Source organism: Manis javanica, chromosome 11 (assembly GCF_040802235.1).
Source record: "Manis javanica isolate MJ-LG chromosome 11, MJ_LKY, whole genome shotgun sequence".
Classification (NCBI taxonomy): domain Eukaryota; kingdom Metazoa; phylum Chordata; class Mammalia; order Pholidota; family Manidae; genus Manis; species Manis javanica.
In genome coordinates this window covers 90,505,156-90,523,923 of record NC_133166.1, presented here as the reverse complement: position 1 = coordinate 90,523,923, position 18,768 = coordinate 90,505,156, and the positions used below count along the sequence as shown (strand labels likewise).

The 18,768-nt window shown below is 43.8% G+C and overlaps 1 protein-coding gene across 2 annotated transcripts in view; it reads right to left on the bottom strand.

Moving 5' to 3' along the window:
- The window catches only part of RGSL1 (regulator of G protein signaling like 1), a 56,267-nt gene that overhangs the window by 35,936 nt on the left and 1,563 nt on the right, over positions 1-18,768 (bottom strand). Inside the window, exons 2-6 of one of the 2 annotated variants that reach the window (XM_073215748.1) lie at positions 17,172-17,254; positions 11,455-11,529; positions 10,064-10,193; positions 3,802-3,963; positions 1,839-2,806 (exon numbers count right to left, since the gene is read on the bottom strand). In XM_073215748.1, coding sequence (XP_073071849.1) covers positions 1,839-2,806; positions 3,802-3,963; positions 10,064-10,193; positions 11,455-11,529; positions 17,172-17,254 — 1,418 coding nt within the window. Of the gene's footprint in view, positions 1-1,838; positions 2,807-3,801; positions 3,964-10,063; positions 10,194-11,454; positions 11,530-17,171; positions 17,255-18,768 lie in introns of those variants that run through there. The other variant, XR_012122452.1, reaches the window with a different exon arrangement.

The following is an 18,768-nucleotide window of genomic DNA, read 5'->3' as shown; positions in this document are numbered from 1 at the left end:
AAATGGAGATTGGGTTGAAATTTTATCTGAAGTGGGCAAGGAAGGCCTCACTGAGATGACTTGAGAAAAGCCCCGCGCAGGGGACTCAGCCGTGCAGGCATCTGCACATTACACACAGCAGGAACAGCTCAGCTGAGCTGGCAGTGTGCCTGGCGCTGCTGGAGTGATGAGCACAGGGGCTGAAGAAGATGAAGTCAGAGAGGGGACATGGAGGACAGGTCATGTAGACCTTGTCAGTTTTAGCAAAAACTTTGGATTTTACTGGACATAGAAAATCACTTGTTTCTAAGGTCCTCACTTACTTCCTTTTATTTATTTTCAGTTAAATCACACAATTTATGCTTTGGCAGAATCATGGTGGCTGGTGTGGAAATGAGCCTGCTGATGGCCAAGACAGACCCAGAGGCATCAGCTAGGGGCCATCGTCATGGTCCAGACAAAACTGGATGGGGCTTGGATGACAGTGGTTGTGACAGGGAAGGGGAGAAGTACCAAATTCTGGATATATTTTTAAGGTTGAGCCAACAGCATTCACCAATAGATTAGACACGGGTGTGTGACAAAGAGGTGAGTCAAGGAGGACATCAAGATTTTTAATCTGGTAAACTGTGGTAGGCCAGCCTTATCTATACACAAATACCTTCAGTATCTTTGCTAAAGACCAAAGCCCAGGCATGGGGCTTTGATGTGCAGATTTCCTGATCCAGGAATCACAGCCCCAGTCTAAGCCTCGATCCCCAAATGCCTGCACACAGGGCAGGGAACCTCTGGGCTTCCATTACCCAAGAATTGTGCAAAGGAAAGCTTTGGCTGTGGATCCACTGGACTGACCTGGTCCTACACTGCTCGGATGTGCAACGCTGGACAGTGGAGGTGTACTGGAAACTGTGCTGGACTTAGAGCAAAAAGTTCCTGAGTTCAGACCCTGGCTCTTCCACTACCCTCTCTGAGTCTCATTTTCCTCAATTGTCCAGCAGTGGTGACAATACTACCCTGTCTGCCCCTCAGAGGTGCTAAGATGCCTAAAAGAGTTAATGTGCATCAATGTGCTTCATAAGGTAAATACATCATAATGCACTAATTAAATGCTGTTTATATCTACTTGCCCTTCCAGGTCTACTCTACCCTTCATTGCCCTCTTGTGCCTTGGAAAATTGACCTGTACGGACCCATCAACAGGCTCCCTTGTTGGATTTATCCAGTTAGGAGTCCTGATGGGAAAAGAAAGAGCAGGAGGAGAGTGAGCTTTGGGTATGTGCTCCCCTGACCCCTCCTGGCCAGATCGCTGTGGACTGGCTACATCCCTCTACTGACATTACAGATCCTGACAAGTGTCCCGTTTCATAGAGCTCGTAGCTTTCTGGTAACCCCTCCTTCTCCTCAACTCTTCAGGCCAAGGAGTGATAAAGGTGATGCTCCCTCACTGGCCCTGGAGCACTGCACTGTCCCTCTGGTTTTCAGACCAATTTCCTGTAAGTCATCCCTTTTATTGGGCTCTCATCTGTTGCCTAACTTGACTGCCATTTGTTTTCTGCCAAGATCTTGATGATACAATAGTCAAACTCTGGGCCTTATTTCCTATGAGTCCTCAGGATAATCCCATGCTTTCACCTAATGTTTTGGGAAAGGAATAAACCCCTCCAAACTGGCCATTTTCTTGATGGATAGTCTAGGAAGGGGAGGCCCTGCATTTCAACACATGTATAGAATAGAATTCTTAGGAATTCTCTCAGTAGAACACTCACTAACCTAGCCAGTATAGATGACCAGAGAGGATTTTTGGTCAGTTTTGACCTAATCTTCCAGTTGCTAACCCATTTCTGTGAGGCATGGTGTACCTTGCATATCTCCGCCTGGGCTCTGGGAATCCAGGGATTCACCTCCCCAGAAGGCAGCAGCTCCTTGAGGCCTTGGATGATTTGGGATTTGAGTGGTAGGCATGGGCCAATCTGCTCATTCAGGTGGAGCTCACAGATTCGGTTGCCCAGCATGTGCCGAAGGACGGCATTCCCGGTCTTCCTATTACTCATCAGGACACTGAGGAAATGGTACAGGTCCTGCCAGAGATCCAAGAGCTGGACCTCCATTGTCAAGTTCAGTTTCTTCAGGTGGTCCCGGAAGGGACTCCCTGCACAGGCATCAGCGCACAAGGCCCAGTGCAGGTGCCTCAAGGAGAGGCTTTGCTTGATGGCGTGCTTGTTGGTTGTCTGGGGGCAGCAATTGATGATGGGGGTAGCAGACCTCAAGTGGGTAGAGAACTTTCTCTCAAAGAGGCCCTCCATGTGGAGATGGCTCTTGGCTTTCTTTTTCATGTTGGACATCCTGGAACAGAAATTATCGTTTCCCAGGGGACTGATTGTTCTCTCCTTTGAAGAAGCCACTTTCAGAGAAGGCAGTTGTATATCGACCTTCTCCTGAGGACTTCTCTCCGGGGGAGGCATGGTGTTGGGGTCTGGTTTGGTATCCCTTTCCGGAGTCCACGAGTCATGGTCTAGTAACTGCCACATCTTCCTCTTGGTCTTCCTGCTTGAGTACCGCTTCTGGCAGGGGTGGCACTTCTTGATGCTCATGTTCACAGGGAGCCCTCCTCTGTGGCTGTAGCAAATACTGTACAGGCGGGTCTCATATTCCTGCCTCAGGCCCTGGCACAATTCCTCCTTGGCCATGATCATCTTGGCATGGGTGTAAAAGTTGGGGAGCCAATAGCTCTGGAGTTTGAACAGAGCCATTTTCTGCATGTGGCTCAGGATCTCCCTCCTGGTGGTTGACTGGTTGGGATGCCAGATGGAGAGGTTGAGGAGAGACTCTGGAAGAATATAAAGAGAGAAAGAATGAAAAAAATGATGTGGTGATGAGGAGGAGGAGGAGGATGTTGGAGAAGTTTTTGAATTTTTCCAAATGTGGTATATAACATTTCACTTGCTCCTCATGTAACCCTGGGGTGTGAGCAGGTCAGCTGCATAGTGGACCCATTTTAGGTGTACAGTGATCCCTTTCTCTGATTACTTTCCTTCTTCCCCATAGAAATAAGCCATTTTGTGAGATTCCTTGAATTATTAGATGATTGAATGTTGTGAAGAAAAATAAAAAGCACAAGAAAATAATGTTTAAGAACAGGAGACATGTACCTCTGAAAGGGATTTCCCAGGGTCAGATCTGACTGCAGGAAGGGGTGTGGACTGGATACTTTGAAGGAGTCCTTACTAGCTCTGATCTTAATGTCATAAATTCTCCATTGTCTGTATGAGTGGAGAGGGGGATAACTAACCCAAAAAGCAAATCTGCTGGAACTCATTTGTATTTGGGTTAGGGATTCCTCCTCACCTAATTAATACATAAATAAATTTGGATGGATCTGGTGTTCTAGAGAAGGGGTTGGCAAACTTTTCCTGTAAAGGGCCAGATAGTAAGTGCTTTAAGCTTTGTGGGCCACATACATGTAGTGCTTGTGGCCTGTGGGCTGTAGTTTGTTCTAGAGAAGCTCAATTAAAAAAAAAAGCTGTGTAGTCTCAGAAGATGCAGGAGCTGTTCAATTGCCCAGTCCTAACTCTTCTTCACTCCTTCCAGCCAACCCTCACTGGCCAGTCACATCTCAGGAAGAGGCACATCCCAGCCTAAGGACAACTGGCCACTCTCCACCTTTCCCTGCTAAGGGTTAGGGTTCTCACTGGCATCCCTGATACATAGAAGATGGAGAGGGTGGCAGTCTGCAAAGCAGGAAACTGGGGGTTATCAGACTCTGGACTGGTTTATTTTGCTACATCTCTCAGGGATTTCTCAGATGTGCTTTATCATTCTTACTGATGTTCATGTTGCAGAGAGTCACCACTCTCGAGCCCTCCTGCAGGTGGGTGGCCTTCAGCATGAGAAGAAGGGACAGGTAATGGTTCCTCACTTCTGGGTCCATCTCATCTATGCTCAGGATCTTCTCAGCAAGGATCCAGAAGTCCACCAGCTCTTCACCTACAGATCAGACAGGGAGGCACAGAGCTACACCCCCTCTTTCTTCGTTGGTGGCACATCTGGGGGTAGCAGCTGATTCTCCTCCCCCAACCATACCAGTATGTCCTACTGCTTTACACATCACCATTGGTCATTCCTTCAAGTTAAGGCTTCATCTCCAGAAATATGCTGATGTTGGGAGTGGATGGGAGGCACGGGGAGAAGGGACTTAATGGAGAGGGATCTTTTATGACATTTTTTGTTGTTAGAAAAACAGTCACTAAAGTGAAACTGCACGATTCTGTGGATGGATCATGAGACATTTGAGTTTTGTCCAAATAAATGATGATCAGAAGAACAAGAACATTTCCTAGATTGTGAACCCAAAGCAGCCATAAGAAGGACATTGGAGCCAATAGGTGCCAAACACTACATTCCTTTTTTTTACAGTTTTGCCAGGGCTAAAGTCCAAGTGACAAACTAAAATATTATCTAGTTCCTCCATACCTGCTCCCTGGAGATGCAGGATTTTGAATGAAACTTAGCATTACTGAAGTGGAGTGTCATCCAGTGCTGGCTGCTGGCCTCCCAGCACTCATCAACTCCTGGATCCAATAGAACAGAAAGCAGTGCATCCCCACACTTTTGCTGCAGGGATTTATTTATTTGTTTGTTCCTTGTCCATCTCCCCACCACCACAGCAGCTTTATGAAGTGGGGAGGTAGAGCTCTTGTTCACCTTTGTATCCTCACCCACCAGAAAGTGGCTGCCATACAGTGGTGCTCTGTGAACATTGTTCAGTGAATAAAGGAACTGGTTGGGGGAATAAAGGAAGTGGTATGGTTGGGGGAGGAGAATCAGCTGCTACCCCCAGATGTGCCACCAACGAAGAAAGGGTCTGATTACTTTTGCCCTGACCTACATAATGGAACCCAATTTTCAAAGACTTTTGCCCAATGTACAGTAAAACACATTTTTATATTTACCATAGACATAAATAACAGTTGCTAAGTACTCAGGGTACCCTGGAACCTGTTAAGAACTTGCAAAGGCCCCGGGAGCAATTCTGAGAACCCACCTGCACTGCCCTTGAGGTAGGTGCAGAAGCGCCACATCCCTCTGACTCCACCAATGCATTTCTGCAGTAGCCACTGGTCTGCTTTTCTCCATCTTAGCATCTTGGCTGCCAGGGAAAGTCCATAGTAAGAGAGAAAGAATGAGCTCTTCCTCCAGCCTCTGTCAGGCTTGCATATTGCCAGACACCCATTCATTCAGAGAGTGAGAAAAATAGTGGCCACTTAGATGAGTTGGGTCCTGATGTGTGGTGCTTTCGAAGGCAGGCACCAGGCCCTCTTCTGGCATGCATCAAGTGACAGGCAAGGGACCCATGAGCATGTGTACAACCCTCAGACCCAAATAACTCTCCAACCAAGGAGCCTTGCCTTCTACAGTCCCCATATGACAGTGATTTTGCCAATCCACTTTTCCCAATACATGTATTGAACAAGGGAGATGAGTACAGCCACACCTCAAAGATATTGTGGGTTTGGTTCCAGACCACCACAATTAAGTGAGCATTGTAAAGTGAGTCAGATGAATTTTTTTGGTTTCCCAGTCATATAAAGTCATGTTTACACTATACTATAGTCTATTAAGTGTGCAGTAGCATTATGAGTAAAAAAGCAATATATATATATATATATATATACCTTAATTTAAAAAACATGTTATTGCTAAAGAATGCTAACCATCATCTGAGTTTTCAGCAAGTTATAATCTTTTTGCTGGTGGAGGGTGTTGCTTTGATTTTGATGGCTGCTGACCAATCAGGGTGGTGGGTGCTGAACGTTGGGATGGCTGTGGCAACTTCTCAAAATAAGACAATAATGAAGTTTACTACATCAACTGACTCTTCCTTTCATGAATGATTTCTCTGTAGTGTGCAATGCTGTTTGATCACATTATATCCACAGTAGAATTTCTTTCAATATTGGAGTCAGTCCTCTCAAACCCTGTCACTGCTTTATCAATTTTGTTGATGTAGTAGTCAAATTCTTTGTTGATAGTTCAACAATCTTCACAGCATCTTCACCAGGAATAGGTTCCACTTCGGGAAACCACTTTTTTGGCTCATCCAAAAACAGCAACTCCTCATTCACTCAAGTTTTACCCTAAGATTGAAGCAATTCAGTCATTATCTTCAGGCTCCACTTGTAATTTTAGTTCTCTTGCTATTTCCACCACTTGTGCAGTTACTTCCCCCACTGAAGTGCTGAACCCATCAATGTCACCCAGGATGGTTGGAATCAACTTTTTCCACGCTCCTGTGACTGTTGATATTTTTAACTCTTCCCATGAACCATGAATGACATCTAGGATGGTGAAACCTTTCCATAAGGTTTTCAATTCACTTAATGGAGATCTATCAGAGGAATCACTATGAATGGCAGCTAAAGCCTTATAAAATGTATTTCTTAAATAATAAGACTTGAATGTCAGAATTACTCCTTGACCCATGTGAGCTGCAGAATGGATGCTTGGAAACAACATTAATCTGTTTAGCAGGCTTGGAAACAACATTAATCTCATTGTCCATATCCATCAGAGCTCTTGGGTACCAGGTGCACTGTCAATGAGCAGTCATATTTTAAAAGGAATCTTTTCTTCTGAGCAGCAGGTCTCAGCAATGGGTTTAAAACATTCAGTAAATTACGTTATAAACAAATGTGCTGTCATTCAGGCCTTGTTGTTCCATTTCTAGAGCAAAGTCAGAGTAGATTTAGCATAATTCTTAAGGGCCCTAGGATTTTGGAATGGTAAATGCTCATTGGTTTTACTTAAAGTCACCAGCTCCATTAGCTCCTAATAAGAGGGTCAGCTTATCCTTGGAAGCTTTGAATCCAGGCATTGACTTCTCTTCTGTAGCAATGAAAGCCCTACATGGTATTTTCTTCCAATAGAAGGCTGTTTCATCTACACTGAAAATCTGTTGTTTGGTGCAGCCACCTTCAGCAATGACCTCAGCTAGACGGGGATGACTTGCTGCAGCTCCTCCATCAGCACTTGCTGCTTCACCTGCACTTTTATGTTATGGGGATGGTTTCTTTCCTTACACTTCATGAGCCAACCTCTGCTGGATTCCAACTTTTATTCTGTAGCTTCCTCACCTCTCTTAGACTTTGTAGACTTAGGACCTTGCTCTGGATTAGGCTTTGGTTTAAGGGAATATTGTGCCTAGATTGATCTTCTATCCAGGCATAAACTTTCTCTGTATCAGCAATAAGGCTGTTTAACTTATTATTCCTGTGTTCACTGGAGTAGCACTTCTAATTTCCTTTAAGAACTTTTCCTTTGCATGCACAACTTGGCTGACTGGCACAAGAGGCCTAGCTTTTGGCATATCTAGGCTTTTGACATGCCTTCCTCACTAAGCTTAATAATCATTTCTACCTTTTGATTTAAAGTGAGAGGTACGTGACTCTTCCTTTCACTTGAACACTGAGAGGCCATTGGAGGATTATTAATTGGCCTGATTTCAATGGTGTGTGTTTCAGGGAACAGGGAGGCCCGAGGAGGAGGAGAGAGATGGGGGAAGGCCCAGTTAATGGAGCAGTCAGAACACACATAACACTTATTGATTAAGTTCACTATCATTTTTTTTTGGTATCATTAATCTACAATTACATGAGTGACATTATGGTTACTAGACTCCCCCCATCACCAAGTCCCCCCCACATACCCCATTACAGTCACTGTCCTTCATTGTAGTAAGATGCTGTAGAATCTCTACTTGTCTTTTCTGTGTTGCACAGCCCTTCCTGTGCCCCTCTCCACATTATACATGCTAATCGTAATGCCCCCTTTCTTCCCCACCCCCATCCCTCCCGTCCCACCCACCCTCCCAAGTCCCTTTCCCTTTGGTAACTGTTAGTCTATTCTTGGGTTCTGTGAGTCTGCTGCTGTTTTGTTCCTTCAGTTTTTGCTTTGTTTTTATACTCCACAGATGAGTGAAATCATTTGGTACTTGACTTTTTCCGCCTGGCTTATTTCACTGAGCATAATACCCTCTTAGCTCCATCCATGTTGTTGCAAATGGTAGGATTTGTTTTCTTCTTATGGCTGAATAATATTCCATTGTGTATATGTACCACCTCTTTTTTATCCATTCATCTACTAACGGACACTTGGGTTGCTTCCATTTCTTGGCTATTGTAAAAAGTGCTACAATAAACATAGGGGTGCATATGTCTTTTTCAAACTGGGCTGCTGCATTCTTAGGGTAAATTCCTAGAAGCGGAATTCCTGGGTCAAATGGTATTTCTATTTTTAGTTTTTTAAGGAACCTCCATACTGCTTTCCACAATGGTTGAACTAATTTACATTCCCACCAGCAGTGTAGGAGGGCTCCCCTTTCTCCACATCCTCGCCAACATTTGTTGCTGTTTGTCTTTTGGATGGTGGCCATCCTTACTGGTGTGAGGTGATATCTCATTACGGTTTTAATTTGCATTTCTCTGATGACTAGCGATGTGGAGTATATTTTCATGTGTCTGTTGGCCATCTGGGTTTCTTCTTTGGAGAAGTGTTCAGATCCTCTGCCCATTTTTTAATTGGATTGTTTGCTAAGTTCACTATCTTTAATGGATGCAGTTCATTGCACCCAAAACAATTACAATAGTAACATCAAGGATTACTGATCACAGATCCCCTTAACAAGTATAACAACAATGAAAAAGTTTGAAATATTGTGAGAATTACAAAAATGTGACAAGGAGACATGAAGTGAGCAAATACTGTAGAAAAAATGGTGCTAATAGACTTACTAAATGAAGAGTTGGCACATGCCTTCAGTTTCTTAAAAAAACATGCTATCTGTGAAGTGCAATGAAATGACATGCAACAAAACAAGGTATTTCTGTGTAGTGGGTGATTTCTGACAGCATTTTACTCCATGGGATCTTCTGAATCTTAATTTTTTCTAGGGTAAAACATAATTTCCTTTGGCTAGTTGAGCTGACTCAAGTTATCAACTCAACCTTAGATGGAAATCTTATTCATTCATTCTTTGAACAAATATGTACTACATGCCTTTTAGTGCCAAGTAATATTCTAGGTGTTTGGGATACATCAGCAAACAGAACAAAAATACCTGCCCTCACGAAGCTTATATTCTAGTGAAGGAGACAGACAATAAACAATAAGCACAGTAAGTACATTATCTAGTAATGTTGATGGTTATAAGGTCTATAAAACAAATGATAAAGTGGATGAGGAAAAAATGGGTTGGGAGTGCTAGGGCAGGGTTTGAATGAGTGGACCTCAGGGTCATCAAAGCAGCCTTCATTGAGGTGGTGTGATGTGCACAGAGCTTTAAGGAGGCGAGAGTGGGAGCCAACATGGATATACGGAGAAAGAGCATTCCAGGCTGAGTGAGTAGCCAGAACAAAGCCTTGAAATGGGAATGTGTCCAGCATGTAGGAGGAATTGAAAAGAAGCCAATGTGGGAGAATGGAGTGAGTGAGGTGGAAAGCACAAGGAGGTGAGGTCAGAAAGCAAAGGGAACAGGTTGCTAGAATCCTGAAGGCCATTGTAGGGGTGCTGGAATTCACACTGAAACAGGAGCTATTGGTGGTGGTGGGCGGGGGGCGGGGCGCAGCCAGCAAGCTGAGGAGTGACATGATCTGAATGAAGTTCTAAAAGGTTCACTCTGCTGCTATGCACATGAGAACAAGAGCAGAAGCAAGGAGACTAACTGAGAGCTGATTTCAGTACCCAGGTGAGAAATGATGGTGGCTTAGACCAGGTGGTAGCAAGGTGGTGAGATATGTTTGATTCTGGACATATTCTAGGCAATTTTACCATGTTCTGTGGCCACCATTAACTCATTCATTCCTGGTTATACGAGACAAATAGCCCAGCTCATCTGATTCCAGTTTGTTGCTCCAGCTACTAATTTTTCTACCTAAGATTCCACCTACTGCCACAACACAGGCTGAGCCATCCACACGTCTAAACCTACAAAGGTGGCCAGTATTTGTATCTTATTGTAGGACTGACAGGCACAGGATCATTATGCAACCTGGCTTCCCATATTTCTTCAAACACACACCCTCATGCTTACCTCCTTCTGGGGACTTAATGAAACTGATGAGCTCCTGACAGAGAATGTAATGCATACACAAGTTGGTTTTACAGAAGAAAGGTAACCGGTATTTTTCCAACCAGGTCAGTAATCCTTTGTACTCTGCAATCTAGAGTCCAAACAAAATAGGAACAGAAAAGTAAAATGGAACTGAATTGTTAAGAAATGAAGCTTAGCAAGGGGTAATAAATAGCCTCACACTTGCACTTTTGGCCCAAAGGAGAGGTGTGTTGATTAAGAACTAGTGTCTAAGGGGAATGGAGACTCGGGCTGAGGCTCCTTAAAAAGTGGTAGGAAAGAAAGTCTTGGTCTTTCTTCAAAAAATCTTCCTTATTCCTGGGTGAAGATTGAAGAAAAGATCTAAGTCTCGCTTGATAGAAGAGAGGCAGAAGAGATTTTGGTCTGTGGTGCTGAGTCATAATTATTCAACTTGCTTCTTTGTAAGCAACTTAAAATTTCTCATGAGCCCCCAACCCATATTAACTGCATGATAGGTGAAAAAATATAAAAACACACGAAGACTCACACTTAACATCATTTAGCATATGGGATGGATCCCTGAGGGATTGAGCCACCAGAGAAGAGAAAAAATTCTTAAGTTTCAGGGTTCTCCTGAGGAAACCAAATATAAGAACCAATGGGGAGTATCCTTCTCAGCTCTCCAGATCCCATAGAAAAATGAAACCTTGTGAGTATGGCTTAGAGGGACCTTTCTGATTCTCCCTGCCACTGGTAGAGCATGGCATGTGGAATCCATCAGGAGGCCTAATGTCTACATAGTAGGAGGACAGGAAGGAGAGAAAAAAAGGATTGGAGTAAGACAAGGGGCAATGACAAAGGAGAAATATATTAAGAGAAAAGATTGGAGAAAGACATGACTCTGGAGGAGAATAGTCCAGAAGCCACTGGGGAGTGCAGAGTGGCACCCTACATTGAGCTATACCTTATAATGCAAATAATCACTTGTGGCCCATGGGCTGCCACTTCCTATCGCACACCCATGGCAGGCATTGCTAATCAATCCCCAGACTCTTTTCAGCTTAGGTGTGACCTCAGCGTTCTCAACACAGTGCTCCAAGCATCTACTACTCAACAATCACAGTGGACATGAGAGATGGATACCTTTTGCTAGCCACTGACTAGAATATAGAGGAAAGAATTCACCAGCAATTGCCTGCTCGGGTGGTAAAAATGCAAAGAGGAGAAATGTCTACCTGGCTTAATGCTATTTATTCTACTCACCTGCTTTACAGTTTCTTCCCTACTCACCTCAGGTCCCTCTCCTCCTCCCCTGTTTCCCAATCCACACATCCAATTCAGCTCCCTCTTCCCCCTCGTCCAAACCTCCACCGTTGAAGATTCTGACTCACCAAGTCATAAGGTATTTCTGGCCACAAGCTCCACTGTGAATTTTCAACAGTGTAAAAGGGTGTCTGGCCAAAGACCTGCAAAAGAAAGCTAGGAAACAGCCCAAGGGGTAGAGTTCTCTTCATGAATACATCATGGTCCATCTGCAGCCACAGGGCAAAGGGGGTTCCTTTGCTTTCCTGTTTCAAGGGACGTTAATTCTCAAATGTATTCCACTAAATCAACCTGTCTTGTACAAAAACACCCAAACAAACTAAACTGCAAGTTTCATTTATCTTTTGGCTCCACTCTGCCCCAACCTGGGGGTTATCTTGCCTGTGGGCCAAGGCCAAAGCCCATGACATTAGCGTGTTAATTTACTTTGTGTACTGCATTATTCATTCCTCCGAGGGCTTAGAGAGTTAACTAATGCAAAGGCTTGAAGCCTTTTCATAAAGAGAAACAACTTTGTATTTACCTAAGTTTTTGAACTGGAGAAAGTAAACAGGACCAAGGATAGGAGGATTAGAAGAACAAATTACTTTCTGGGGGCATAAAGCCTGCAAAATTGATAGATAATTCTAGGCTACTGTCCTCGTTTGTCACGGAAACAGCCTAAGCAATCAGCTTTGAGACTGATGGGAAAGGGCTTCTGTGTTTACGGGTGTCTAAGCTTAGCAGTCTCACCATAGGCACTAAAGTGTCTCAAAGTGTCCCCATAGTATTTGTGATAAGTTACAGGTGCTGAAGTTAGCACATCATGTCAGTCTGATCATCTCCCCAAGACTAGGAGCTCACAAATTTTTCACTCTGTGGTGCCCCCTTTCTCTCCCCTTTGACCCTGGCTGTGAAGGTGACTGGGGAAGGAGAGGGGGTGGTGGCTTCCTGCTCAGCCAGGATCTTGTGCCTCCAGCTGCAAGGCTCAGATCTGCCCTCCCTCCACTCAGGCTCCCTCCTGCCCCTGGAAACCTGAGGGCCCTGTGCCCATGCTATCTCTAGACCCAGTCCACAAAACCACCTGAAGATTCTATTTTCTTGCTAGAGATTTGTATTTACTCCAATTTTGAGCCAAGTACTGGCCATTCAGGTCTCCCGTGTTTTCTTCAGTCAGTATTGAAAGAGAAATGAAGAAAGCAATTCCATTTAGAACTGCATCAAAAAGAATAAAATACCTAGGAATAAATTTAACCAAGAAAGTGGAAGACCTGCAGTCTGAAAACTATCACATTGATGAAATAAATTTAAAAAGACACCCATAAACAAAAAAAAATTCCATTTTCATGAATTGAAAGAATATTGTTGAAATGTCCATACCACTCAAATCTACAGGTTCTATAAAGCAATCCCTGTCAAATCCCAATGGTATACTGTAAGATAAATTCTAGCCGAAATAAGCAGGCAAAGAGAGGCAACAAAGAGCCAGGTAATTTATTTAAATACCCCCTGGGTGATGTTCTCAGGCCTGGGTACTACAAGTTGGAGAAGTCACGCCCAGTTAGGGAGGTGGGGCACTTATAAGGGATTAGGAGGGGGAGGAGTGGGCGAGCTATCCTAGGGGGTATGGAGAGGTATGATTGGCTAAAGGTGACATAATAGACAACCAGAAACTTTTTTTCCTTCCAAGAGGGAGGAGGCTGACATCGGGGTCTTAGTTGGCACATCAGAATGGAATTCAGGGAGAGCTGCCCCCTTTCCATATATGGCATGGACTTTGGGGTCTGGTCTGTTCTCCCCCTATGGCATCTCTCTGTTCTATTTGCATGTCCTTGTTTTTCCTTTCTCCAGCCTAACATATACTTCACAGACACAGAAAAACAATCCTAAAATTTGTGTGGATCCACAAAAGATCACAAACAGCCAAAGCAATTTTTTGAAAGAACAAAACTGGAGGCATCACACTTCCTGATTTCAAACTGTACTACAAAGCCAGTGATCAAAATGGCACAGTATAGGCATAAAAACAGACACACAGTTCAATGGAACAGAATAGAGCCCAGAAATGAACCCACAAACATATAATCAATTAATTTACAATGAAGGAACCAACAATATGCAATGGGGAAAAGACAGCCTCTTCAATAACTGGTGTTGGGAAAACTGGACAGCTACACAAAAGAATGAAACTGGGCCACTTTCTTACCCTATACACAAAAATCAACTAAAAAATGAACTAAAGAACCTGAAACCATAGATCTCCTAGAAGAAAACATAGTGGGTAAACTCCTTGACATGGGTCTTGGCAATGATTTTTTGGATTTGACCCCAAAAACAAAGGCAACAAAAGCAAAAATAAACAAGTGGGACAACATTATACTAAAAGGCTTTTGCACAACAAAGGGAACCATCAACAAAATGAATAGGCAAATTATGGAACGTGAAAACAATATCCACTAAGCATGTATTTGATAAGGGATTAATATCCCAACTATGTAAAGAACCCATACAACTCAATAGAACAAGACAATCCCACTGAAAATGGGCAGAGGAAGTAAGTGGACATTTTTCTAAGGAAGACATACAGAAGGCCAACAGTTAATGAAAAGACGCTCCAAGTCACTGATCATCAGGGAAATGCCAATCAAAACCACGATGAGACAGCACCTCACACCTTTCTGGCTACTGTCAGAAAGACAAGAAATAAGTGTTGACAAGGATGTGGAGAAAAGGGAATCCTCATATGCTGGTGGGAATGTCTGTGGAAAACAGTACGGAGGCTCCACGAAACACTAAAAATTGAAATACCATACAACTCAGCAGTTCCACCTCTGGGGATGAAAGAAAAGAAATCTGGATCTTGAAGAGATACCTGCACCCCTGTGTCCACGGTAGCATTATTCACAACAGCCAAGACACAGTCACACAGTGGAATGGCACTCAGCCAGAGAAAAGGAGATCCAGCATGTTCCACACCATGGACACACCTAGAGGTTACTATGCTACATGATACAGGTCAGAGACGAACATCATATGCTCTCACTATATGTGAAACCTAAAAACTCCATAGATACAGAGAACAGACTGGTAGTTACCAGAGGAGGGGGAATTGGAGGAAAGGGGTCAAAAGGTACAAACATCAGTTATAAAATAAATAACTCCTCGGATATAATGTACAGTGTGGCAACTACAGTTAACAATGCTATGTGGCCATACTGACTTGCTAAAAGAGTAAACCCTAAACATTCCCGTCACAAGGGAAACATATTTTTCTGACTCTTTGAGGGAATGGATGTTTACCCATCATTTGATCATTTGCAGAATATGCATATGTCAAGTCACTGTGTAAACCCAACAGTGTTGTTGGTCAACACGGCTCAGAAAAACTGGGAAAAAATAAAACCTTCACTCTTCTCAAAAAAAACCAGGAAGTTGATGGTGTGGCCTGCACTCCACAAATGTCAGTCCGTAAAGGAGATTCCTTAGTGACCCCCCCTTGCTCTGCACTCAGTGTTTGATGTGACCCTACCTGCCTGGCCTGTGAAATTACCTTCATGGTGTGACTGTGAGGTCATTCTGTGGGAGAAGTGTGTGGAACAGATTCACCAAGGGACACTCATAACACAAAAGGCATGAGGTTGAAATGGAAAATGCACCAGGCCCAGAGTTTCAAGACCTGGTTAGCTCCCAGAACTGCCCCCAGACTTGCCACATGATCTTAGGCAAGTCCTTTAACCTCTGAGATCCACCTGTAAGAAGGGAATGATGTCAACCTCACAGGTGATCATGAAGTTAAGTGGTAAAAATTTGCAACCTGACAGCGGTATTCTGTTACTCTAAATAGACCACAGCTACCGAAATAGCAATGACTTTCTAACATTCTTGGCTGGGATTGCATTTCCCATCTCATTCCCTCTGTTTCTAGAACATTACTGTGGGCTGCATAAATTGTGTTAATCAGTAGAAAAACTGAAATGCTTTATGACTTCTGCAACCTTCCACTAAGACAATGGCAGAGGCAAAAGTGTGAATGAGGACCGCCTAAGGCCCTTAGAGGCCCCTTCCTGCTTTACTGTGTCACTGCACCACCATCCACCAGGTCCCCAAACCTGTGTCCTGGCTCCTTCCTTCTTGTTACACCTTCCCAACATTCAGTGATAAGACCCTATATTGCTTTGTAAAAAATCCCTGTTATTTGTCCCATCCTCTCATCCTTTTGCCTTTAGACCCTCACCACCCCCCATCTAGAGTACTGAAACTATCTCCTAACTGGTCTCCCTGCCTCCACCATGGCTCCCTGACAGCCCAGCCCACGGCCAGACTTTGGCCAAACAACTTTCTCAAATGGAAGTCTGATCATGTTACAACCCTTCACTGCCTCTCTCACCTCGAAATGATGACCTAACTCCTAAGCATGGCCTGCCAGCTCTTGAGGGCCTGGCCCAACCTGACTGGGTGGCCTCATCTCTTTCTATGACTGCCTCTCAAGTTTTCCTTCAGCCTTACTGAATGACTTAAGAGTTTCCCCCAAAGGGCCATGGGATCGTACTCCTTGGTGCCTTTACATACTCTGCTCTAAGGCCTCTGCTTTTCTTGATACTCAAGCTCCCAGTCTTCTCCTCCTATTTCTTTGTCTGCCCTTCCCTCCCCATTTTCTTCCCCAGACAACTGTCAGATGAATAATCTTATTTCAAGACTTGGCCTGCATCACCTCTTCACTTCATCTTTCCTGACCCTTCCAGGTAGGGGTGGCCTCTCCCTTCAATGCACTTGTAGTTTTGCTGCCTCCTAGAGACTTCTATCCTGTCACATTCAATCCTTTTTGCACGTAAGCATCAGTCTCTCACATTAGCCTGGGAATTCCTTGAGGACAGGGATGGCACCATCAGTGTCTGCATCCTCAGTACTCAGCCCCGTGGTAGCCCTAAGAAACCAGCCAATAGACGTTTGTGGGGGTAAAACAGTGTATTTTCCCAGTTGTATAGATTTCACCTTTCCACAGGTGGTGTTCCATGGAGAAGGGCACACTGAGATGAGCCACAATTTATAAGGCAGCAGCCTTAAGATGTAACCAAAGATTTAAACCACAAAACATGTGGGAGTAGTCTAGATTTGGGTTGAAGAATACTTTGATGCTTGAGGTTTGTTTTAATTATATAGATTTGAAACATACATATGTTTGATTCCAGCCAACAACTGAACAATTGCTATGTGCTAAACACCTGGTGAACGGAGTAGAGCAGAATGAACAACCCACAGCCCTTGTCCTGCAGGAATTCACAGTCTCAAAATCCAGTGGGGGAGACGCACATGTAACACGAGAGAGTTGCAGAGTGCCAAGGGGCAGGGAGAAACAGGTTCTGATTGGGAGGACCTATGAATTCCTTAGGAACAGGATTTAAGCAGAGATTTAAAAAGTGCTTAAGACATTGGTAGGTGGAACTAGTGAACCAACAATACAGCCAAGGAGAGATGCCCAGGTGGGAGAGCCAGATGGGCTCCCCGAGGGTAGAGCTACTGTCTCCGCAGCCCTGGGTACCCGCAGAGGGTGTGACGGGTGTGATGGGAAATAACTGTGGATGGGCAAAGGCAATTAAGGAACCTGGGGAACTGAGATTTGATTATATCAATATTGGGAAGCTCCTGGATATTTTAGAGAAGATTCTGGTTCATATTTATTTGCTCAAATTGAAATAGTTTTGATTTGGTAAGAAGTTTATGAGAAAAAAAAAAAGGCACCCTGCGCAGTGAGATTCATTATTCAGCTGCTGATGAAACATTAGGATTTCATTCTGGGAATGCTTACCGGGAGAGAAAGAAATGTGTTGAAAAAATCGGCAAAGATCTCATCTTCTAGCAGAATTGTAAGATTTGTAGAACCGATTATCTCTATATGGGGAGAAAAAAAACCCCTTCATGAACCAGGATTATATTTAGGATAAGAAAATATAATATAAAAAAGCAACAGAATGGGTAATTTCACAGAGCCAAATCTCAGCGTGGTGATGGCCTTTGCGATCCCCTAACTCAGTTTCTCCCTGTCTCCAGGACTCTCCTTTGCAATATGACTCTGCTTTAACACCCCCAGCTGTGGAGAGCTCGCTGCCTCACAGGGCTGCCCATTTCATTTATGAAGAGAGAAAATGGTTAGAAAGATTTTTCTGCTGTGAACTGCCTTCTTTTATCTTCTTCCCATTTGTAGAACTTCTGCCCTCTGAAGCTTGACAGAATCCATCTAAGTCCTCTTAAACGGAACCATGCTTCCATTATAAAGACATCACGACCTGCTTACCTGCAAGCCCTCTGGCTAGTCACTAAGCAATTCTTCAACCATTCCTCACATGGCCTCCTTTCCGTCTGGTGCCACCCTCATGGCTGGAGTGACACCCAGGAGTGTCAAGTACTCTGCATGCTTCCCGGGGCAGCGTGTAAGACAAGTTGGTCATATTGTATGTTCTATTAGTGTGGCCTGAGATGGACCTGGCTTCAGTGTTCTCAAGTGACATTCTGAACTCCATCATCCTTTATTTACACAGTAACTTTTCAGACACCATGGCAGGAATTTACATTTATTCTGGTCGAATTTCAGCGTGTTGGCTTGGGCCCAACATTAACTCCCAACAAGAGACTTTTTAAATACAGATTTGGCTATGCAGAACATTCATTGTTCTACTCAGGCTTAGTCCCGGTGCTACCCAGTTCATTCAAGGAGATAAATGCAGAACGTCACAAAGCCAAGCACAGAGACCACAGGCAGACAAGGGGACCCCTCTACATTTACTCTAAGTCGCAGTCTTTGCTCTTTAACACACGATATTCAACTAGTGAATAATAAGCTGATTGTTTAATCAATGGGCCAGCATTTTTCCATCCTACCTGAAGTTTATAAAGACTTATCAGTGAGCAACATAAACACTGCACAGTAGTCCTCTCTCTCAGTCTAAGTTAAATGTCTGGCAAATGTAGTAAGTGCTACTCACAATCACTAGAGTGCAATTATGATAACACAAGTAAACCAAGTAATCCCCTCCCTCACTTTTCCTGATGATGCTTGGTGGGTATGGGGTATTGTCTTCATGTAATAAAAATGGAAATAGAGTCCCAGGTGAACAGACACGATTGTAACAGAGCTGATGTCAGTTCTTGCCTTCTGTTCACAGATTCTTTTCACAGTATTTTTTTATCTTTTTTTTTCTTGCCTACTGTTGTAAACTTTCATATGTCTTTTTCTGTCTCCTTTCTTAGCTCCCTGCTCTTCTTTTTATAAGCATTCCCTGATTAAGTTAATCTATTCCACATAGATGATTGCAAAATCTGTTTTCAGTCCAGACTCCTTGTCCTTGGCTCTAGTTCTAAGCATCCAATGGGCCATGGGACATCTCTACCCGGACATCTGCCAGCAC